The following is a 25,881-nucleotide window of genomic DNA, read 5'->3' on the forward strand; positions in this document are numbered from 1 at the left end:
TTCCAGCATCCACACACATTGCTGCAGCTTTCCAACTTTCATTCTTCATCATTGCATCCATTCCACATGCATTCTTCATCATTGCACCACAATTCAATTAATCCCACACTCCATGCCGTGGCCTATTCTCATTTCAGCACACTCCACATGCAATTCCAGCTTTTCTCCTTCTCTTTGCAGCCACAAGTCACATGCATTCACTCATAATCATTCACCAAACATGCAGCCACATTTCCACCCACCTCCTAGCTGTTATGTTCCCTCCATTACTCCTATAAATACCCTTGCATTCATTCATTCAAGGATCTCATCTCATTCACAACACAACACACCACACAAATACACATCCATTGTCGTGCATATCCTTCCAATCTGTGCAGTTTTTATCCTCCATTTCAGCCACTATCCAACCACTTCCCATCCCTCCAAAACACTTCACATAATCCCCAAAGCTCACCTTAGACCTTGTGCCACAACAACGAGGAAGAGAAGAGTGCCTAAACGTTCATACAATTCAAGTTTGAGTTGTTAGAATGTTTAGGTGTTTCTTTGATTTCAATGTTTGAATTCAATTTTCTTTGTTTTGTAATGGAAGAGAAGAGTGCCTAAACGTTCATACAATTCAAGTTTGAGTTGTTGGAATGTTTAGTTGTTTCTTTGATTTCAAGGTTATGAGGAACTAAACCCCCTTTAGCTAGGGGGTGATTCGAAACTATGTTTATATTTGCAATATGAATTGATTACTTTTGGTTGGAATTTCATAAGTTGTGGATTCAATTCGTTTAACTGTTTGATTGATAACTTATTTATGTATGTTCATTGAGATTGCAAGCTTAATTTTCATGCATGAATATGACGCTAGAATATAAGTGAGTTTCACCTAATCGTTATGAACTTATATTCACAAGTAGTGGAGGTTGCTTATAAACAATCGCGTTAAACGAATTCTTGGCATAAGTTTCATGCGTATTCCATAGTAACGAATGCCTCGTCAACACTTATAATTTTCATTAAACTTAATGATCTTTGTTGAATGTCTCTATCATGCGTATTCCATAGTTAGGGACTTTGATTAAGAATAATTTGGTTGTAATGCGTATTCCATTCAATCCAAAGAATTTAGGGAAATCTGAAAGTTAATTTAAGCGGACCTAATTAACTTGGAGCATTGAGTTTCACAACTTATCGAAAGACCAACTGAGAATCAATATTGTATGCAAGTGTAACATGTGTGGAGAAGAACCCCTTGGCTATTCCATCATCCATATTTTCATCAGATTCATATTTACATTTTGCCTTTAATTATATTCTGTCTTTTTAATTTAATATCGTCCAAACGCATTTCCCCCATATTTCGTTGAGTCTTAATCATTTGATTTGTCTTATTTTATGTTTTTAAGTATTTGGAGTCTTTTGAACTTGTTTTGAGTCTTTTAGTTTGTCTTAGTGTTTTAAAAGTTAGTTTTATTTATTTGAGTCAAGTGTTTAGCATCCCTAGTTAATCCCCAGTTAGAACGATCCCTACTTACATCATTACTACAATTGTCACAAATAGGGTTTAGTTTGTGTGCGTATATATCTACGTATCAATACATATACTACAATTTGACGAAAAGAGGGTTTAATTTGTGTGCGTATAAATCTCGCATCATTTGGTGCTGGAAATGAGTGGATGTGTTGCTGCCATAATGAAATGGAAATGCTAGAAAGGGTATGAAAGTGCACGGCAATGGAGAAGGGGGAGCATGTGCTTGAATTATTTGTTGGGAAAAAATGGGAGTGACACTAGGTTGAATGATGATGAGTGCATGTGAGTTGAAATGCATGTGGAATGGCTGAAATGTGTTGATATGCACGGCAAGGTTGGAGAATGAATGTGTGATGGTGTGATTGAATGATTAAAGTGCATGTGGGTGGAAATAATGTCATGGTATGCATGTGAATTAGGTTGGAAAGCTGGAAAATGGAATAGGATGCATGGCAAGGTGTGTTTGGTGTTGGAAATGCATGTGTTTGCATGTGAATTAAAACTAGAGTGAATGATGATGAATGCATGTGGATTAAAGAGGGAGAATGTGGTGTAATGATGAAGTGGAATGCTGGAAATGCAAGGGGAAGGTACAGCTAAGGGTTGTGGTTTGTGTGAAGTGTGTGTGGATGGTGGTTTGCATGGCTTTGATGGATTGTTTGATTGGGCTAGAGGTTTTGCATGGCTCAAAGGATTGTTTGATTGGGCTAGGCCCTTTGTTTTATGTTCAAAGTGCATACAAGGCCTTCAAATTCGTCCAACACTTTGGCTCCAAGCATAAGCTATCCATTCTTAGCCCAAAAGTGCTCCAAAAGGCTCCAAAATGCACTTCTTTGCTCCTTTAGCCCTTAGAACCTGAAAACATACGAAAATGACTTAAAACACTTAAAGAACTAAGAAATAACAACGTAAATGCACAAGAACAAGCCAACTAAGTTGCCTAAATATGCTCCTATCAAATTCCCCCACACTTAGCTTTTACTAGTCCTCGAGCAAAACAAAACAACAAAAGAACACGAAACTAGACAAAACGAACCAAAGACAATCTTAAACCTTCCAACGTTGCCTCAAGGATTTTTAATGCACATGACAAGTTAAAAATCATTATTCCCACAGATTTTAGCCATCTTTACATTTAAGTACATTCTTAATCATAGTCACCACATACTAGTTCACAATTAAGCATTTAAAACCATGTTTTGAATGTCGTAACATGCCTTAGAGAATTCCCTCAATTCCTTACTAGATGTACTCTCGTTTTTCACACAGATTTTCTGACTACACTCCCTACACTAGGTATATGTGAGAAGATTGATGTAAACATGTAGACGAACACTCACATATGTTATAACAAGGAAAGCATTTTCTGGAATTATTAACATGTATATATATGATCTCATGAATGGAATGCCACTACTTAGACGCGAGAACCAGGGATACCATAAGCTCAAACCCACTTTAAACTCCACATATTGAAACACATAACAATCAAGATAGAAGTCAAAGGGTTGTAACGGGGCTAGGGTATTGGCTAACAAAGAAGGGATATGAAAAACAAAGGTTCTTAAAGAAATAGCGAGCAAAGCATTTGAATCATCTTAGAATTCACTTTTGAATGAAAACTCAACTTTTGAACAAAAAGGGAGAACAAGCTCTTTTTTCTTTTCTTTTTTTCTTTTCTTTTCTGTTTTTCTTTTTCATATGTTTTTCACAATTTTTTTTCTTTTCTTTTGACTCTCAAAACATACATAAACGCTTAAGAACAAAACATTCTCTCCCCCACACTCATTTTCTTTCATAATGTACTCAAAAGGAATTCATTTAAGTCATGCTCACTATCTTCAAGAACAAGGGTATGGAAAGTCCTATTCTAGGCTAGGTAAGGGTGATGTGGGTTAACAAAGAATAAAGGCTAAACAAAGCTCAATGGGGTTAAAACTTACAACATATACGAAATATGGGAAGTAAGGCTATTTGGCTATGGTGGCAACTACACAACTTCATCTTGATATATGTTATGCAATTCAATGTCATGCTTTGAATGAAACGGATATAAGTTCTAGCATTTAGTTCTATCATGATAGAATTGCATTCTAAGTAGCAACCAAGCAAGGAATAATGAGATCATGCAACAACTTTAGAAAACAAAGAATCACAGATTATAACTCTCCAAAGAAGGTAATGGCTCGAGTCTCACAGGGTTGTAGCGTTTGTTTGAGTTCCTTCCTTCAAGCATGTTACAAAAACGAATTTTTCTTTTATGATTGCATGTGAAGTCATACATTATAACCATAACCAAGCATATACCAAGAGTAAATCAAACTTTTCTCTATGTTAATAACTCTTTTTAACAGTCATGCAATTACAAACCAAATCCTCATCATTGTGTTGGAAGGTACCCTAAGACACAAACACACAAAAACGACTCAAAACACTCTTTTTAGGCTTTTCAAAACATGTTTTTCAAATTTTTATGTGATTTTCGGAGTTATAAAAACAAAACATACTAAAACACTCTAAAACAACTTAAAAACACCTTAAAACAGTAAGGAACAACATTTGAAGTTATGGGTGATAAAATCCCACGAATTTGCATCAAATAAACTTAGTTACCCCCCCCCCCACACTTAAATCAAACATTGTCCTCAATGTTTTAAGCATAGATTCACACAAAACATAAGTAAACACATAAAAAGCACTTAAACATACTAAACATGGCAGAATGTAACTAACAAAGAGAAGAGTTTAGGGACGCAAATCTGGTTATGGAGTGTAAATTCCATCTTCTCCTTGGTTGAATGCATGGGTTGATCTTGGTGATTCCACAGGCTTAATCTTGAACTGGTTTCCTCCCATCGTTGATTTTCCTTTGTGCTACTCTTGAACTGGGCAGCAGGATTCTTTTGGTCTCCCCGGAAGGTCTGAGCTTACCCCTTTTATCTGTTTCTTTGTTCAATCTTTCCAATTCGTATTGAAGAGGGTTAGAGGATAGCTCAGCATATGCAGTTGTTGCTTGTCTCCACATGCTTCAATGTATCATTTTCACTTGCCTTACTTGCTCCCCTTTGCAGAAGTGGTCCCTTCTCTGGAAGTGTATCAACCGTTGAAGATGACTACTCGAGAGCAACGCTAGGTAAGCAACCAGGAATAGATTCCAGGCAGTCGGATCCAGATCGGAAGACTGACTCCAAGTGCCGGCTGATTGCTTCTTTCACTTTGCCATGTGAGTAAGAACAAGGACAAAGAAAAAGACAGGGAAAGAGCATGATATGAGATACTTTTGCTTTTGACCTTGATGATATGAGATACCTTTGCTTTTGAAGAAGCGGTGAATGAATCAGCACATGTATATCCTCCTGGGTCATCTGTACTCCAGGCATCTGGTATCATTTTTGGGGAAGAAGAAAAAATTAAGTATTTCGAAAGGCTTTGCTGGGAGTGCGCCCTCAGATGTGAGGAAGAGTTGGGCATTTTCTTCAGGTCTGCCTTGCCATAAAAGATGAAGGTCGACATATATAGGGATTTCCCAATAGCAAGTGGTGGTACTGTTCTTTTACCCTTGTCGACAAACGTTTTGATCCCGCAAATCCGGCTTTTTGAAATAGTGACGACTCTTCGATCTTTGAATACGCCTCTTTGATTTCTGAGCAGGCGCCTCTTCGATTTCTGAACGATGCCTCTTCGATTTCTGAACGACGCCCCTTCGCTTTCTGAACGACACGTAGTAGTGCGGATGCGGCTCTGTCAGAGATCTTTGGACAAAGTTGCATGCGTTTTCTGAAAAGCCGAGAGATCGTCGCCGAACTTTACGCAGGAAAATTCGGCTCTTTGAATCGGTGGTCGTGGCGCCTTGGCTTTTTATAGAGGTATCGATCACCTCCAACATACACACTCTGAAGATTGCCCATTCTTGAAAATCGACTCCAGCCCTTTTAGATTTAACTCCATCCACCCCTTCTCTTTGAACACCTTTGAAAAATGACTAACTCATCGAACCTTTGCTTAGATTTGAGTCTCAGCAGCGATTCGGTTGCGCCCCGTCAAGGTAATGTATGGCGCCCTTCTTTTTTATCTTCTAATGGCCCTCTTTCAGGTGAAGACTCCATGATGACGGATGCAACAACAACTACAATAGTAGCTAGGAACCTCCTCACTCCTAAGGATAGTAGGCTGCTTTCAGGACGGTCCGATGAGTTGGCCGTTCAAGAGTCCCTCGCTCTTAGTGTTCAGTGTGCAGGCTCTGTGTCCAACATGGGCCAACGCCTACTTGCTCGCTCCCGTCAGGTTGAATCGTTGATGGTAGAGGTGGAAAGTCTCAAGCAAGAGATCAAACAGCTTAAGCACGAGAATAGAAGTTTGCATGTGCTTGCCAACAATTATTCGACGGGCATGAAAAGGAAGCTTGATGAGCTGCAAGAATCTGAAGGTCGGATTCAAAGTGACCGTCAAAGGCTTGCTGCTTATCTCTAGAGGCACCTTTTTCCTGGGTCATCCAGCGTTCCACCAAGTATTGTGGCCTCGAATGATCTAGCTCTGATGCCTCCCGCTTCGATGCCTCCCGCTTCTAGAGTTTTGCCAAGTAGTGGGGGTTCACGTAAACAACCTTTGTGAAGGCTACATCTGCTTTTTTTTTTTTTTTTTTTTTTTTGTAACTTCCCGGAGATCAATGAACAGCTTTATTTTATTCAGTGTATTGGGTTGCCTCCCAAGTAGCGCTTTCTTTATCGTCTTGCAGCCGGACGATGGTATGCTCATTCCTCACTTAAGGCCCACGGCATGGAGGGGTCTCCTCCACAACATGATCCTTCATTTCTATGCCATTTGTAATGACCGTTTCAAGTGCATCGCCATGTAATTGATCAAGGTGTGCCTGCGCCAAAGAATCAAGAATATCAATAGAGAAACATGAGTGATCATCGTTAGGAAATCTCATAGTTTCAGAAATATTAAAATCAATCACTTCCCTATCGAATTCCATTGTTAAAGTGCCTTTAAACACGTCTATATTAGTTCGGGCCGTCTTCATGAATGGCCTCCCAAGAAGAATTGGCAAGGATGGAGCATGGGTGGTTTCCTCCATTTCAAGGACATAGAAATCCGTCGGGAAGATCAAATTATTCACCTGCACTAAGACATCTTCCAATACGCCCTTTGGATAGGCATTAGATCTAGTGGCCAACTGAATAATCACACCATCATTTTTCAATTCACCAAGGTTCATTGAGGAATAAATAGAGTATGGCATGACGTTAATTGAAGCTCCTAAGTCTAACATAGCATGTTCGAACTTAGTTTGACCAATAATACAAGGGATTGTAAAGCTACCTGGATCTTTGCACTTTGGTGGTAACTTTCTTTGTAAAATAGCGGAAACGTTCTCACTTACCCTTACTACCTCTTTATGTGACGCCCTCTTCTTTGTAGTGCACAATTCCTTCAAGAACTTAGCGTATTTGGGCACTTGCTTTATGGCATCTAGGAGCAGGATATTGACTTGAACCTTCCGAAACGTCTCGAGAATGTCCTTTTCTGCTTCCTCTTTCTTTGTTTGCATGAACCTGCTAGGAAAAGGCACATTCGAAGGAAAAACATTAGTGGGAACTGAACTTGACACGTTTTTACCTTTAATGGACCGATTTGAGGTCTTAGAACCATTCAGGGCCGGCGGCAAAGGTGTTTCCACCTTTTCCGTGTGTAGGCTTTGTTCCTCTTCTTCGATTCTCAACTCTTTCTCCTCATTGGAACGTGGTTTGGATAGTCCGTGGTCAGATTCAACTTGCTTCCCACTTCGCAAACTTATGGCGTTTGCAGATTCGAATCCTCCTTTCGGATTCACCTGCATTGAACTTGGTAACTTGCCTTGTTCTCTACTAAATTGCCCCATGAATTCAGCCATTTGTCCCACTTGTCTCTTCAACTCCTTCACCTCTCGAGCTTGATTTTGCACCTCATTAGCGTAATTATGCATGTCATTTGCTTGTTTTTCTTGCCCCTGCGCCAATGTAGTTAGCAATTGAATAACTTGAGAATTATCAAAAGACGAACCTGAGTTGTTTTGGGACGATGGTGGTTGGTTGGATTGGTATGGCCGTGGAAACCCAGGGGGATTTTGTTGAAATCCCCTTTGTTGTGCATATTGTTGGGGCTCTCTCCACTTGAAATTAGGATGATCTCTCCATCCGGGGTTGTAGGTGTTGGAGTATGGATCATGTTTGGGTTGGTTTTGGAAACCAATGGCATTGGCAGATTCCCATCCTCCATTCTCTATTAACTGAGGGCATGTCTCGGATGGATGCCCTTGCATTGAACACACGCCACACACTTGGTTTTCTTGTGGTTTGGACCCCTTGACAACCTGAGACACGAGAGAAGTAAGATTAGCCAATTGTGACTGAATATCAGAAATTGCACTTACCTCATTCACACTTTGTTGTCGTGGCCCCTCTCTTTGTCCAACACCTTCATATTGTTGAGCGTTGTGTGCTCGGTTGGCAATTAGAGCTTTGGCATCCATTAGAGTCTTGTCCACTAATGCACCACCTGGCGAAGCATCTAGCATTTGACGTTCCATGGGAAGGAGTCCCTCGTAGAAATATTGAATGAGCAGCTCCTCCTTCATTTGGTGCTGTGGACATGAAGCAACAAGTGATTTAAAACGTTCATAATAAGATGGAAACGACTCACCTTGATTTTGTTGGATGCCACTAATTCGTTTCCTCAAGAGAATGATCTTTGTAATGGGAAAGAATTTCTCTAAGAATGCACGTTTCATACTTTCCCAAGAATTGACAGTTCCAGGGGACAATTCAAACAACCAATCTTTGGCCTTGTCCATAAGTGAGAATGGAAAGGCCTTCATCTTCAAAATACTCCCATCAACGTTGATGGGTGTCATACTTGAGCAAACTACCTTAAATTCCTTAAGATGTTTGTTAGGATCTTCCGTGGACAACCCATGGAATTTAGGAATATGATGTAATAAACTAGACTTAAGTTCAAACTCATCGGTCTTCCCAGGGGTTGCATTGGGGTATTGGATGCAAAGAGGGGCTACATTGGCCAAACCCGAGGCAGAAAGCTCCTTGATGGTCCGATTGTCCACTGCCATGGTTGGTACTTCCTCTTTAAATTCAGGTTCGAGACTAGGAGGATTAGACACTTGCAATTTCTTTTTCCTTCTCAAAGACCTCTCGAAATCACCGTCAAAGTCGGAGATATGCTCACGAACAGGTTGTGAGCTACGGGTCATAAACTAGTACCTACACACAAGAGTAAACAAGATAAGTAACCAACTTAATCGACTTGGCACAAGTAAGAAAACAAGTTGCCACACACGGCACAAAAACAAAACACATACACACGGTGCAAAAAAATTAAAACAAAACAGAAACTAAACAATTTAAACAAGACTCAAGACAAGGGATTAGCAACTTTGCCAATCCCCGGCAACGGCGCCAAAATTTGATGCGAGATTTATACGCACACAAATTAAACCCTATTTGTGACAATTGTAGTAATGATGTAAGTAGGGATCGTTCTAACCGGGGATTAACTAGGGGTGCTAATCTATTTTGAATTGACTTGAAAACACAAAAACGAAATGTAAAGACTCTTAACAAGACTACTATGACTCAGAATAACTTTGAAATACTCAAACTGCCTAAAACAATCAAATTGACTCAAACAGAAACTAGAACTTGATTTAGACGAATTTGAAAGTGTTTATGACTCCAAATGCTTAAAGACACAAAAATAAAACAAATACGAATGATTAAGACTCAACGAAATATGAGGGAAATGTGTTTGGACGATATTAAATTAAATGGACAGAATATAATTAAGGGCAAAATGTAAATATGAATGTGATGAAAATATGGATGATGGAATAGCCAAGGGGTTCTTCTCCACACATGTTACACTTGCATACAAGATTGATTTTCAGTTGGTCTTTCGATAAGTTATGAAACTCAACACCCCGGGTTAATTAGGTCCGCTTAAATTAACCGTCAAGTTCTCCTTAAGTTAATGAATTGGATGGGTTAGCGCAACGCAATTCACCACATTCTCCAAAAGTCCTTTACATGAAAAGCACAATAAAGGTACAATCAAAGATCATTAAGCATTATGAAAACAATAAGTGTTGACGAGGCATTCGTTACTATGATGAGCATGAAACTAGTGCCAAGAATTCATTTAACGCTATTGTTTATAAGCAACCTCCACTACTTGTGAATATAAGTTCATAACTATTAGGTGAAACTCACTTATATTCTAGCGTCGTATTCATGCATGAAAATTAAGCGTGCACTCTCAATAAACATACATAAATAAGTTATCAATCAAACGGTTAAACAAATTGAATCCACAACTTATGAAATTCCAACCAAAGATAATCAATTCATATTGCAAGCATAAACATAGTTTCGAATCACCCCCTAGCTAAAGGGGGTTTAGTTCCTCATACGTACAAGACAAAGAGAATTGAAATTAAACATTGAAATCAAAGAAACACCTAAACATTCCAACAACTCAAGGGGAATGTACGGCTAAGGGTTGTGGTTTGTGTGAAGTGTGTGTGGATGGTGGTGGCTTTGATGGATTGTTTGATTGGGCTAGAGGTTTTGCATGGCTCAAAGGATTGTTTGATTGGGCTAGGCCCTTTGTTTTATGTTCAAAGTGCATACAAGGCCTTCAAATTCGTCCAACACTTTGGCTCCAAGCATAAGCTATCCATTCTTAGCCCAAAAGTGCTCCAAAAGGCTCCAAAATGCACTTCTTTGCTCCTTTAGCCCTTAGAACCTGAAAACATACGAAAATGACTTAAAACACTTAAAGAACTAAGAAATAACAACGTAAATGCACAAGAACAAGCCAACTAAGTTGCCTAAATATGCTTCTATCACTGCACATGTTTGTGATAGTCTTCATCGATGATATTTTGGTTTAGCAAGGTCAAGCATGTTAAACACATCCATTTGGTCTTAAAGAAGCTAAGGTAGAATCAAGTTTACGCCAATTTCAGCAAATGTTTTATCAAGTGTGCTTCTTGGGACACATGATTTTAGCAGAAGGTATTCATGGTGATCTTCAGAAGATAGTTACGATGAAAAATTGGGAGCATCTACGGAGATATGGAGTTTGCTTGGTCTTATCGACTACTATCGAGGCTTTATGAAAGATTTCTCAACCATAGATTTACATCTGACAAAGCTGACCAGGAATGAGTTAGATTCGAATGGGATGATGATTGCAAGTAAAGTTTCTAGCAGCTGAAGTATTGTCTCACTTATGCCCATTTTCTAGCACTTCCCAATGACATCAGTAATTTCGAGATCTATAGTGACACTTCATTGAATAGTTTAGGCTGGACGTTGATGGAGCATGGTAGGGTGATTGTGTATGCATCTCAATAGTTAAAACTTCATTAGAAGAACTACTTTACCCACAATTCGGAGCTAGCATTTGTTGTTTTTGCTCTAAAATCTGATGACACTATCTCTAAGGGGAAATATGCTGAATCTTCACAGATCATGAAAGCCTTAAACATCTCTTTACCTAAAGAAACTTAATCTACACACACAATAAATTCCACAGTTAAAATTTGAAATTAATTAAATGAACAATTTATACAAAAATCTTAGGTATATTAACTTTGGGTCACATAGCAAACTCATAACTGTCTTTTGAATATTGCAATATCATACATCAACTTACGAATTTGTTGCAATGCTAGACCTCTGTTAAATTTTTTATCAATTTGATTGTTAAATGATAACGTGGAATAAGTGAGTCCTCTTTTTTATTCACAGAAATACCAAACAAAGAAAAAAACAACTAAAGAATTGTGTTAAAACTAATTAAAAATTTAACTAAAATAATTAAAAAGATAATTGAATAATTAAAAAGAATATAAACACTCTAAAAACCCAGAACGAAATTTTTCTGAGTTCTTCGTGTTCATCTACATCGAGCTCCCCAAGTTTCGAGAAGCACCTGCGAGAATGACCCGCTCCAGAACGTTTACATAGCTCTGCAGGCGTGGAAGCAGGCCATTTTCTCCGACCCACTCAACATTACAGGCAATTGGGTCGGATCTTATGTCTACAAATACACCGGTTGTGAGGAGCTTCGAATCGAGCTCCGATTTCGCGAGGAGGTTTTTCGATTGGGTTTTCTTGTATGAGGTGATAAATTGAACTCCAAGTCGTATAATTCAAAGCTGAGTGTTTTGGGAGTTAATGGTTTGTAAATGATTTTTGGGTTTGGTTGATGTTATGAAGAAGAAAGGGTATGGTGTGGCGACATGGTGCAGGATAAAGCTTTGGAAAAGTTTGAGAAGGATGGTTCGATGGTGATACTGAGAAATTGAGAGCGGCGTCTGCATCAGGATTTGTGTGTTGCGTATTCTAGCTATATGGGTTTGAGCTCGATTGGAGCAACAATCGGTTCTATGAATGTTTCCTCGGGTGGTGCCGGCGGAGCTGCTCCACAAGGACTCGTACGAAATTAAACATGTACTCGAAGATTCAATATGAAATCACACAAAAGGAAATCGAACAGAAGCAAGATGAACCAGAAGATTCTTAATTAATTTTAACTTTTTAATTTTTTTTTTCTTCAATGTATTAATATTTAATTAATTTTTCAATTTAATTGGGCAAGGTAATGGGTCCTATGCCTACCACATTATCCTTTTAATAACCAAATTGACAGAAAATTTAACAGAGGTTTGACATCGTAACGAATCTATAAGTTAATATATAACATTGCAATGTTCAAAATATAATGTATGAGTTTGCTATGTGGCCTAAAATTGAGATGGTAAAATGTAATCTATAAAAAAAAAAAAAAAAAAAAAAAATCTTTTTTGTGGTAGTTCATATATTCTAAAGTCCCTTACCAAATTTTATTTTATTTTTTACTTTTGAGAAAAAAAGTATGATATTTAATGATTGAAAGAGAATAGGTAAATAAGACCTCGTTTAATAACTTGTATAAAGGACTGGATATGATTAATAATACGAGATGTTTGGTGTAATTGTATTGAAGATAGTCATCGGATTAACTAAACTATCCGACCTATTTTATATGGTCAGCACCCGCTGCTTTGTCCCCTCCAAAAGCCTAGTAGTATTTGTCCGATGTCTTGAGCTCTAAAACACGCTTCTGCTTTCTCCCGCTCGTCTTCGAGTCTTGTTCGCATCTCCTCTCTCTCACCTCCTTGATACGCCACTCCTTGTTGCTTCTCTATTCTTAGAACACCATTAGATTTGCAAAGATTAGGAGCAACCCAACTGCACTTATTGCAATTTCAGTCAGCAAAAATCAATTTCAATAAAACATCGATTCAGTAATCACCATTCCTCTGTCCCTTAGCTTTCGCCCAAAACAAAATCAATTTGCAGAATTCTTTATAATTTCAAAATCCAGTTGAAGGAAAGATTTGATCTGGGCTTTTTATTTAAATGGGTTAGAAATGTTGGAATCTAGCAGCAGTGATTGAAGGGAGTGATGGAATTGTTGTTGCTCCCCTCCCCTTCCTCAGATTCAAATCTGCACTTACGCAAGAACAAAAAATGAGTTTTTCTACTTCAACAAATCAGTCATTACTCCGATATTGCACCAATCGTCCGATTAATTAAGTCAATAGATGCAATAATTATTCTATTCGACTGAAATAGTCAGTACAGTCGAACTGCCAAACGAGATCTAAATGAAATTAGCGTGCATACATGGGCTGAACTAATCAAATATGTAAGGCCCAATCACTGTTCATTAACGATTTTCTATACCTTTTTTTTTTGTTTAGATTTGTTCTGGTTTGGATTAGCAAATAGCAAAACTGTATTGCTTTATTTACAGAAAATTAATGAAAATAATTTGAAAAATTTTGAATTTTAACAATAAGAGCAAACTAAAAGATAAAATATGTAATACAATGATTAATTTTTTAATGTAAGAATATAATTTTTCAATAAAATGAAAAGGACACTACTCGTTAAAGTTATTTTTATTTATTTATTATTTCTTGAGAGGGAAGCCATTGTCTCTTTATTTTGTAGCTGTTTGTTTCTCAGTCGAGCACTCAACAGACAACAACAAACAGCTGAAAAATAAAAAAGAGGAAGAAGAAGAAGATGAGCAGCATCGGAACAGGTTACGATCTCTCCGTCACCACATTCTCCCCCGACGGCCGGGTCTTCCAGATCGAGTACGCCGCCAAAGCCGTCGACAACTCCGGGTACCTACCTTTCCTCTCCAAACCCTATTTTCTTCCCCGCAGCAATCCAAATTCTCAATCTGCAGGATTTTTCGCCATCTGATTCGGGGTTAAGGGTTTTGTAAATGGAAATTTTTGTGTTGCAGGACTGTTATTGGGATCAAATGTAAGGACGGCGTTGTTATGGTAAACCGTTTTTTCCTTTTCTTATTTATTATTTATATAAAAAATATTTGATATTATAAATTTTTTGAAATTCTTGCTCTCATACGCTTGGATATTCAAACTTAGGGGTTTTTCTTTATTTAAATTGATTTCTTTTGAATTTCAGGGTGTGGAAAAGCTCATAGCGTCGAAGATGATGCTGCCCGGTTCCAATAGAAGGATTCATTCAGTCCATCGCCACTCCGGGATGGTATTTACTTGGATTCTTTGTAGATTTTTGCTGTTTTGTTTAATACCCAGTTCTACCAAATGCTCAGGGAGCTCACTTATGGTTAATTTGTTAACTTTTTGGTTTTTAACATATCTTTTACTGCTAATTAAGGAGGTCAGGGTTTTGTTGTGGTCATGATCGTTTGAATGTTCGATTATATGTTCCATGGACATATATAATGTGAGGGAGATTCCATAATCTTCATAAGAAATTTGAATTAACTACTGAGTTATGAAGGAAATGGTGGGTGTGAGGAAGGAGCAATACTACTTGTAACTGTTGAATCAATATTATCCTTAATTTTTATATATAAAGTTACAGAAATCTTTTATTACATGTTAAAATAGTTCAGTTTTGCTGTTGGGTTATCTGAAAGTTCGGTTGCTCTGGCCTCTAACTGCGTTTTGAAAAGAAAGAAGTGTTTCTCTTGCAGCTTAAAAATATGAGAGATCTATCTCTTAAACTTAAAGCAATCCTGGTGCTCAAAGAGTGATTATTTTAAAAAATTTACAGACCTTTTTTTCTTCAACCAAACAGGAGTTAGCACCTGAATATCTCTGACTTACCCTCCATATCTTAATGTATATCCTCCTATCCTCATCATTGGGATTGTATTTGAAAACGAGTAGCATATTGGCTGCTGCTTATTTTCAAATGCGATTGGGAACAGAAAAGTCACAAGTTGGTTTGAATCTGTAAGACTGGGGTAGCCTGAATCTTGCATCATTTGTGCATTTCCTTTTAAGATTTCCTTATTATGCTGTCAAACTGGTGATATGTTATTCTAAACAGCATTTGAATTTGTATAACTAATTCCAAACTATAATTTGATGCATCTTTAATTCCTTAGCTCATTGGCGGATATGTTGAGATATTCAATGAATGTATGATATACACAGATTTTCAAACATTTTGGTGCCATATCTCGATTTTTTGACTTCCTAAGAGATTTGTCTGATAATTTTGGTGGCTTAAGTATATCCAATCAATTTTACCATCAGAGAACTGACTTTCAAAAGTAGGGTATGATGCATTTTGTGATATTTACCATTTACAGGCAGTGGCAGGATTAGCTGCGGATGGTAGGCAAATTGTTGCTAGGACCAAGTCTGAAGCTACCAACTATGAAAGGTTTGCCTTTTCCTTTGGATTTCATGTATAAAACAAACAAGAAAACGTGGAGTGTCTATGTTCTTTGGAACGTCTAAACATTTTCTCTCTCCCTCTCTATCACTCGTGGATTTGTGTTAATCTATCCTTCCCTTACTATCCTTACATTTTCCCTTTCAGTTTGTCACACTAGTATAATTTGAAAGAACAGGTCTGTTAGTCTGGATTTGTATTTAAATATCAACTCTAAGGTGGTCTAATCTATTCTGAGTATATATAGTCTTACTTTGGCAGGTAATTTAATGAGTCAATAGAAAGGCCCAAAATATTTTGTTTGAATCCCACTTGCATGCTACATGCACACAGTGTAATCTTTACAACTGCTGGCACCTTGATAAAATGAAAATAATTTTTGGTACCTCACTTGATGGCTATTATCTATTTTGCATACACCTGTATTTTCAGGAGTCAGGACTTGTTTATTCTTGTTTGACGCCTGTTAATAATGGACATTAAGAGGTCAATTTTGTTAATATCCGCTCGAGTTATCTAGACAGTTTGGTTGGTGAACAAGTTCTGTAAATGTTATATCATAATTGTTTGCATGTGCATAATTGTAACAAAATATGTTCTCTTCCTTTTTTAGAATGATTACCATTTGCTATTTCATGATTGGCTCGTAATTATACATGATTGGTCTTTGTACTTTTAGTTTATTTGTCCTTATTTTTATGATTCTTCCTGCAGTGTGTATGGTGAACAGATTCCTGTTAAGGAACTTGCTGAACGTATTGCTAGTTATGTGCATTTGTGTACACTTTATTGGTGGCTCAGGTTTGTTGAGAACTCACTAATCATGTTGTCATTTCAAAGGTTCTTTTCATCTCTTCTGATTATCTGTGAATGTTATATTGCAGACCATTTGGATGTGGGATAATCCTTGGTGGTTATGACAGAGATGGGCCGCAATTATACATGGTTGAACCTTCTGGTGTTTCTTATGTAGGTTTACTTTTGTATCTGGTTGTCATTGCTATAAGAATAGTGTTTATCCTTGAACATTTGAATTATGTTTTTTCTTTGGTTTTTTGTATTAATCTTTGCTTGTGCATATCATCTAGAGGTATTTTGGTGCTGCAATTGGAAAAGGCAGGCAGGCTGCTAAGACGTAAGTTCAGAGTTTGATTTCTAAATTTTTTCTGACAGATATTGCAGTATTATAAACTTTTTTTCTGTGTGAAAATCTTCCTATTAATATGGGCTCAATTTGGTCTATCTTGGTCACTCTGAAAGCTTGTGAACAAAATAGGGTAGAACTAGGCTGGAAGAGTTTTGGTTTAAGGAACATTTGAGAATATAGGCTGTCTATAAACCTCGAATCAAACAAGAATTGAACTACCAAACTGTAAGCCTTGAATCAAATAGTCAAAGACCAAACCAAAATCAATCTACCAGGCTGTATAGAGCCTATAGTAATGACAAGGATTCTTGAGCATGTGTCTTTTACATTTTAACAAAGACATTAATGTCAGTTTTTTTCTGACTTTAATACGTTTCAATTATATTTTATTGTGCTGAGAAATTTGAATGGTGATACTTATATATCCATATCATGTGATGACAGAGAGATTGAAAAGTTGAAGCTTTCGGAGTTGACTTGTCGGCAAGGCGTTATTGAAGTAGCCAAGATGTGAGTGACATATACAATGAATACTTTGCTCTGCACGTTTTAAGTTGATAATAACGATGATGACATCTAGCTATAGACTTCTAGACATGGAGTTATTTTGTTACAAGGTCATTAAATAATGGTTAGTTTAAAGTGTACTGTTCCATTTATATGCCTAAACCAGTACGAGTCCTATCTTTTTATTGTACTGTAACAAATGAGAGTTGCTACAACAGCTATTCGAACTGTGCCTTCTTAACGGAATAATTACTGGACAAACTATAATAGAAAAGAAAAAGGAAAGAAGACTTCATTGTGAACTAAACAAAGGCAGTTGCCTTTGTGCAATTTTGGTGTCTGTGTAAGATTAAACGAGAATTGAGCAGATGAGGACTGCACATGGGCAGAACTGCTCTTGGACTCTATGCCCTGTAGCTGGGATTTTGGACAAAAATTTATATTTGTTACCCATATGGAAGGTAATATAGGGTAAGAGATAGATCCAAAAAAGTCTACATGGTGGGGAATTTGTGGGGTTAGAGATACATCTTTACAAGTCTATTGTAAAAGTTAATGATTTTGCACCTCAAGGCCCTTTTCTTCCTTGGGTTTAAGGTTTCTGCGGTTCTTAATTGTGGGCTTTGTTCTGGTCCTATTGCTGTTGTTTTTTATTTTCTTCTTCCTTTTGGCTTAGCCATGTTGTGGTGCAGCATTCCCGTCTCAACTCTCAAGTACTCTTATTAATCTCTAAAGAGAATTCATTTTTATCTTCCACCAAAAATAAAAAAGTTATTAGCCAGATGTTTCTCACTTATTATTTCACAGCGCATCTAGTTGTCAGTGTTTTGATATCACGGATGAAATACAACTCCCCAAGTTGGATCCTCAAAGAGGCAGTGGCATGTTGCATAATTGTTATGAATATTAGTTTGTATTTCTTCGATCATATATTTATTTTAATGGGTCATTTGTTTTTCTGTTTCAGACACTTGGTTGTTTCAATCGCTTCATGAGTTAGCCCTGATTTATATCCTGAACTAATGTGCTTTTTGTAAAAAGTGATCTTATAGTAAACTCACTCATGTTATATCACCCCAACATTGCATAACAAATATTGTAGCATTCATGTATTTATACATCTCTAGTGATGCTCAATCTGAACTTTCTACTAATTTAAATATTCAATGATGCACAACAGCATTTATGGAATTCATGATGAGGCAAAGGACAAGGAGTTTGAGTTAGAAATGAGCTGGGTCTGTGATGAATCAAACCGTCTGCATCAGAAGGTATCTGAATTTCTTTCCAAGTTCAATGCACCTGCAAATTTCAAACTAATTTACGACATGGCTTTTATTTTTATTTGCCACATTTGCTTCTCATACCATCCTTTTGACATTTTATGTTTTCAGAAGTATTTTTGTTTTAATTCTTTTTTGTTTCATTTTCTATTTTCCTTTTAATTGTTTGTTACACACCATTGTTTGTGAATTCTAAGCATGAGTCCATAGCTGTTCTTAAGGATCCACCGATCAGTTGAGTGGCCCATGACTCCATGACCAATAACCTATATCTCAGTTGGATCATGTAGAATTGTACATTTCAATTGCGGGTCTCACAAATGCTAACGTTTGGAACAAAAATTGAGTACATTTTTGGAGCCTGAGCTGATTCTCTTTATTTGTATGATCAATTTCCATCTTGATTTATTTATGCAAAAGATTTTCATTATGATCTAAGACTGTTAATTTGAATCAATGTTTAAAAAAAAAAAAAACCCCAAGGCATGCCTAAGCAGCTTTTGGGGTGGGGCGGTGGTGAAAACGCCTCTTGCCAGTGGGAGTAGGCAAAAACTCGCCTAGACATGATCGAGGTACGCCTTAGGGCGAACTGGGCGTTTTTGTTTTATTTTATAAAACTTCTTCTCAGTCTTCTTCGTTCGACACTAGAGTCCTCGACAGCCTCACGTTCTTCTTCTCCTTTGTGAATCGCTGAAACCCTCCCTTCTCTTCTTCTCACGATACCACCAACTGAGCAGCACCGCCACCACTCAGTGAAGAGGGAAAGTGAGAGTGAGGGACAGTGTACCATGGGAAAGAGAGTGGGTCGGGGCTGCATGTGGAGCATATTAGTATTGTAAAATGAGTGGATATTAACGAGGGAAAGAGACTGTTCGTTGTCAATTTTTTTGTTTTTTTGTTTGTTTTTATTTCAATGTATGTGGAGCATATTTGGAGGAATGATTTTATTTTTTTATTTTTTATTTTATATGTTTTTGAGTTAAACTTGTTTATGACTTGTGCACTTTTGAATGACAAGGGATGTTTGTTTTACAAAGTATTATATTTTATATCTATAATATATGTACCTATATCTTATAAAATTTAGGTCCCATGAGGCTTCACCTCACGCCTCAAGGCTTTCACATAGCCAGGGCTATTCATGAAACGTCTTGCCTATGCCTTCGCCTTTTAAAACGTTGATTTGAATACAATCCTTTTTTGAGTGCTGCTATTTGTACTACATATATTGACCACCTTGCTGGCCACCTTTCAAATGAAGGTAGTTAGGACCGACATTGGTGGGACCCACGTACCTCTGGTGGTAAAAAAAATGTGGTGCTTCTCGTTTGAAGGCTTAGTTGCTGTTTTTAGTCTATTTCCCTGTTAAAATGCAAGTCATCTCAACCAGTACATGATTTGGAGTTTGTGGTGTTTAAGTTGTGTGTGATTCCTAGCTGCTTACTGATTCACCGAACTTGTGCGCTATATACCTCCACATTTTTGTTTTATTCAAATTTGATGATTTAGCACGGAGGGTTCTGATGCATTTAAACGAAGGCCTATTGACGCTTTCGTTAGAAGATGTGATTATGGAACAGAAGTTCAAGACCGAAGGGGTAGAGGAAGACCTAGGAAGATTTTGGAAGAGACTCTAAGAAAAGACTTAGAGTACTTGGATCTAGTGGAAGATGTGGTACATAGCTGAGCGCAATGGCATTCTAGGATTCATACAGTCGACCCCACTTAGTGGGAAAAGGCTTTGTTGTTGTTCTTTGTTTCTGTTAGCTACTTCAATACTGTATTAATTTTTTTTGCCTTAGTTGTTTTTGTTGGTTGTGTTCCCTTTTTGGTAGTTATATTTGAAAGGCTGTGTTGCTATACTGCAGATTGATGATTTTGTTATTGGTTATTCAGGTTCCGGATGAGCTTCTAGAGGAAGCAAAGGCAGCGGCTAAAGCAGCATTGGAAGAAATGGATGCAGATTAAGAAGCCGATGAAATAATGTGTTGGCATTCTGAAACCCTACTAGAAGAACATCAACAGAAAAGGGTTACTGAGATAAGATTGATGGATTTTCATTAGCCAACTTGGGCTGCTGTAGTATTTCTTGTACGTTAAAACGTTCAATTTACCAACGTTGTGGTGCAAACCGCATCTGTAGGATGTTTGAGAAACAGAGTTTCACTTACATTATAATGCACATTCACCTTTTGAACTGCTGAAGTAATTCTGTTATTTCACTTGTGAGTTTGCTATAACTTTTGCTGGCGTTCAATTTTTGTTTCTAAACATATTTTGGGATTTTTCCGTAAACGAATGGGAATTTTGTTTTTGTTTTTTTGGTGGCACTTTTTACAAGAATCATATCTATCGAATTTATAGCATGAAAATAGTGTTACAAATGAAATGCAAGCCTTTAGACGCCATTCAAGTTCACAGCTACTTGTGGACCCTAACCAATCAAATGGTTTTTTGCAATATGGTTTTTTTGTCAATATGGTTTTTAAGCAATTTGAATTGGTTTTTTGCAATCAAAAACTGTGGAACCGAGAAACCAATTCAAATTGCAAAAAACCATATTGACAAAAAAAAGTCAACTTAGGTTCAAGAATTGGACTAAACCGTTTATACTAGTTCTGTTTCTAGTTTTCACCTTAGTAGAACCACTTATAACCGAACCGAACTATGAATATAAATAATTATTTAAATTAATTAGTTATATACATGTGTCATCAGATAAGTAGTCAAACCCATACTGGTTTTATTTAGTGCAACTGCAGAGGTGCATTTCTCAATTAGGCTTCACTTCTCAATTCGGCTCCATTTCACTTTCACCTAGTGAGGCCTCATCCTTGGATTATTTTTAGGGAGCTTTCATGATAAGGGCTTGGGCTAAGTTTATTTTAACAAAAACCATGCTATAATTTTATTTAATGAAAAATAATTAAATATTAATAAAAAAAACCTTTAAATTTTAATAAAAAGGGCAAAAGAGCTTAAACTTTAATGAAAATGATATAATTTTAATATAAAAAAATAAAAAAGGCCCTAATGCGCGGGACCTGTGCGTCCATCACATATACTATTTATGAAACTAAACACTATTTATGAAATTGAATACTATTTATGAAAATGAATGGTGCTACACTATTTATTGATCCAATTTCATAAATAGTGCCTAGTTCTTGGTCATATTTCATAAATAGTGCGTAGTTATTGGGTTCAGTTTCATAAATAGTGTATAGTATTGGTACAGTTTCATAAATAGTGTCTCTTTCTTGGTCTGGTTTCATAAATGATGTCTAGTTATTGGTCCACTTTCAATAATAATGCCTACAGTTTCATAAATAGTCTCTTTCTTGGCTCGGTTTCATAAATAGTGTCTAGTTATTGGGTTCAGTTTCATAAATAATGTATAGTATTGGTACAGTTTCATAAATAGTGTCTCTTTCTTGGTCCGATTTCATAAATGATGTCTAGTTATTGGTCCACTTTCAATAATAGTGCCTACAGTTTCATAAATAGTCTCTTTCTTGGCTCGGTTTCATAAATAGTGCCTAGTTATTAGTCCACTTTCAATAATAGTGCCTAATTCTTGGTCGAGTTTAATAAATAGTATACAGTCTAATTTCATAAATAGTTTCCACCTATTGGTTTAGTTTTAGAAATAGTGTCTAATTCTTGGTTTCGTTTCATAAATAGTGTTACTTATTGGTCCAGTTATATAAATAGTGTACTTATTGGTCTAGTTTTATAAATAGTGTCTACTTATTGGTCAAGTTTTATAAATAGTGCCTAATTCTTGGTTCAATTTCATAAGGTTTGGAACTTGGACCCTTTTTGGTCCTATAAAAGCACCTATTGCATCGAAAATGATAAATCTAGAAGTGATCATTTAGATTAAAACCTTGAGAAGATTATGTTCTCAGTAATTATAGTTAAGAAGTTGTTTTCAATTACCAAATTAAAATTCCCTCACATTTTTTACATACCTACAATAATTAAATGTAGCTCTCCATCCAATTTCTTTAGCTTGGATGTCATCTTAGAGAAATTTTCTTTGTGCTTGTAACACAAGTGGTACACCACGTGTTATTATCTAAGTGGTGGGAATTTTATTTTTTATGTTATTATTTTTTTAACAAAAGAATCTCACCATTGTATAGAGACATGTTGTGTACCACCTCGTGTTCTAGGCATATTGAAAAATCTCTCGTCATCTTGACTACTATTGGGAACCAACACCATAAAAATAAAACTGAGAAATGTAATTCAATTTGTAGTCTTTTTCTTACTGTAAGAAAAAAAAAATCTCTTAATGATAACTGACAACAAGAGAAAAAAGAGTGGAAATGGGGGAGTAGGGGATGCGCGCTTAGCAAGTTGTGTTTTTAACGTTTTTATTTTTTATTTTTTATTCTTTGTCCTTATCATTAATAAAGTTAGTAGATAGTTTTTGATTAAAATGCAAAAATTTGAAGTTATTTGCATTAGTTTTCTCATATTTTTATTCTTGTTTATTTTCATGAGAATTGTGCGCTTTGAGGATTCTGATTAGAGAAGGGAGCAGTGGCTAGAAACTGGGATGGCCACCAGAATGATGAACATTAAAATAGGAGGATTAACCCTTCACCTTTTTGGACAAGTTGATTTGCTTATGGTGCATACTAAGGCCTAGGGTGAATTAGTACAGTAATGTTATTCAAATTAGATAGGAGAAAATTTTATTCAAATTAGTTTCTCTATAAGGGAATTAGGACAATAATGTTGCTATGTATGGTGTAACATCCCACATTGTCCAGGGGAGTGGATCCTGTAAGCCTTATATGTATATTCTCATCTCTACCTAGCACGAGACCCTTTGGAAGCTCACTTGCTTCGAGTTCTGTCGGAACACCGAAGTTAAGCGAGTAACGCGCGAAAGCAATTCCAGGATGGGTGACCTATTGGGAAGTTCTCGTGTGAGTTCCCAAAAACAAAACCGTGAGGGCGTGGTCGGGGCCCAAAGCGGACAATATCGTGCTACGGTGGAGTCGAGTCTGGGATATGGCCGGATGTGTGTTGACAAGGATGTCGGGCCCTTAAGGGTGGTCGATTGTAACATCCCACATTGCCCATGGGAGTGGATCCTGTAAGCCTTATATGTATATTCTCATCTCTACCTAGCATGAGGCCTTTTGGGAGCTCACTGGCTTCGGGTTTTGTTGGAGCTCCGAAGTTAAGCGAGTAGTGCATAAGAGCAATCCTAGGATGGGTGACCCACTAGGAAGTTCTTGTGTGAGTTCCCAAAAATAAAACCGTGAGGGTGTGGTCGGGGCCCAAAGCGGACAATATCGTGCTACGGTGGAGTTGAGCCTGTGATGTGGTGGGGCCAGGGCCAGGATGTGACAATTCATCCCATATTGCCCAGGAGAGTGGATCCTGTAAGCCTTATATGTATATCTCATCTCTACCTAGCACAATGCCTTTTGGGAGCTCACTGGCTTCGGGTTCTGTCGGAACTCCGAAGTTAAGCGAGTTGCTGATGCGGGATTTATACGCGCACAAATTAAACCCTCTTTTTGTCAATTTGTAGTATAAGTGTAAGTAGGGATCGTTCTGGACCGAGGATTAGGAGGGATTGTTAATGTCTTGGAAACTGACTCAAAAACGTAAAAACGCAATATAAAACACTAAATTAGACTCAAAGAATGTAAAACTAAACTTTAAAACTCTAAAACAAACCAAAAACTCAAAATGCTTTTAAAAACACAAACTAAAATGATTTCTAACTAAATTGACATTAAAGTAAAGGGGGATTTAAGTTTATACGAAATTAAATTAAATGAACAAATTAAAACAGAATGTAAATATGAAATTGATGAAATGGAATGAATGGATGATAGAATGGCTAAGGGGTTCTTCTCCACACATGTTACACTTACATAATAAAAAGATTTCCAATTGCATTTCAATAAATTATTAAACTCATCACCCCGGGTTAATTAGGTCCGCTTAAATTAACCGTCAAGTTTTCCTTAAGTTAATGAATTGGATGGGTTAGCGCAACGCAATTCACAACATTCTCCAAAAGTCCTTTACGTGAACAGCACAATAAAGATACAATCAAAGATCATTAAGCATTATGAAAACTATAAGTGTTGACGAGGCATTCGTTACTATGATGAGCATGAAACTCGTGCCAAGAATTCATTTAACGCGATTGTTTATAAGCAACCTCCACTACTTGTGAATATAAGTTCATAACGATTAGGTGAAACTCACTTATATTCTAGCGTCATATTCATGCATGAAAATTAAGCGTGCACTCTCAATAAACATACATAAATAAGTTATCAATCAAACGGTTAAACAAATTGAATCCACAACTTATGAAACGTAATTAGAAGTAATCAAATCAAAATGCAAGCATAAACATTTATTTCGAATCCCCCCCTAGCCAAGGGGGGTTTAGTTCCTCATGGTACAAAACAAAGAGAATCAAAGAAACACCTAAACATTCCAACAACTCAAACTTGAATTGTATGAACGTTTAGGCCCTCTTCTCTTCCATGCCTCATTCGTACAAAACAAAGAGTATTGAAATTAAACATAGAAATCAAAGAAGCACCTAAACATTCTAACAACTCAAACTTGAATTGTATGAACGTTTAGGCATTCTTCTCTTCCTCTTCGTTGTAGCACAAGGTCTAGGGATAGTTTGATGGTGTGAATGGTTTGGGGAGTGGTGGAGGAATGGAAGAGGAGTTGTGGAGATGGAAGGATGGTGTTTGGATTTGTAGAGGAAGGGGGACTCACGGCAATGAGGGAATGGAAGTGTTTGTGGTGTGTTGTGTATGAAAATGAGATGTCCATGAATGAATGAATGCAAGGGTATTTATAGGAGTAGTGGAGGGAACATATGGCTATGTCATTTGTAGGTGAAGTAGGTGGATGTTGTAGGTGAAGTAGGTGGATGTTGTAGGTGAAGTAGGTGGATGATATGTTAAGTGATAAGTGATAAGTGATATGATATGTGGTTATGATATGATAAGTGGTTAAGTGGTGATGTTAAGTGATAAGTGATTAAGTGATATGATATGTGGTGATGATAAGTGATAAGTGCATGTGGGTTAACTAATGAAGGAAATGCATGTGCAATGACAATGTGTTAGAATGGATGTGTGTTATGCATGGCATGATTGGGATTAGGAAAGGTTTAAATGTCCTAAAACTAAAGAGAACAAGGTTCCAACACTTTGGCTCCAATTAGGTCTTCAATTTCGTCCAACACTTTGGCTTCAAGCATAAGCTATCCGTCCTTAGCCCAAAAGTGCTCCAAAAGTCTCCAAAATGCATCTTTTTGCTCCTTTAGCCCTTTGGACCTACAAACACACGAAAATAGCTTAAAGTACTAAAATAACTAAAGAAACATAATGTAAATGTACGAGAACAAGCCACTTAAGTCGCATAAATATGCTCCTATCAAATACCCCCACACTTAGCTTTTGCTAGTCCTCGAGCAAAACAGAAAAACAAAACAAAAAGAACAAAACACAACCTACACCTTCCAACAATCGTATCAGGGACTTCCAATGCACATGACAAGTTAAAAATCATTATTCTCACAGATTTGAGCCATCTTTACACTTAAGT

The 25,881-nt window shown here is 37.0% G+C and overlaps 1 protein-coding gene across 1 annotated transcript; it reads left to right on the top strand.

The window, feature by feature from the left end:
• The first annotated feature begins 13,571 nt into the window (after positions 1–13,571).
• On the top strand, positions 13,572–20,469 carry LOC137712531 (proteasome subunit alpha type-3-like). The gene is made up of 10 exons (XM_068451607.1): positions 13,572–13,769; positions 13,895–13,934; positions 14,080–14,163; positions 15,242–15,315; positions 16,042–16,128; positions 16,212–16,296; positions 16,416–16,462; positions 16,919–16,984; positions 18,162–18,252; positions 20,161–20,469. Exons 1-10 carry the CDS (start codon positions 13,666–13,668, stop codon positions 20,230–20,232), a joined length of 750 nt encoding a protein of 249 aa, XP_068307708.1. The 5' UTR covers positions 13,572–13,665; the 3' UTR covers positions 20,233–20,469.
• The last annotated feature ends 5,412 nt before the right edge of the window (positions 20,470–25,881 follow it).

Source organism: Pyrus communis, chromosome 13 (assembly GCF_963583255.1).
Source record: "Pyrus communis chromosome 13, drPyrComm1.1, whole genome shotgun sequence".
Lineage (NCBI taxonomy): Eukaryota > Viridiplantae > Streptophyta > Magnoliopsida > Rosales > Rosaceae > Pyrus > Pyrus communis.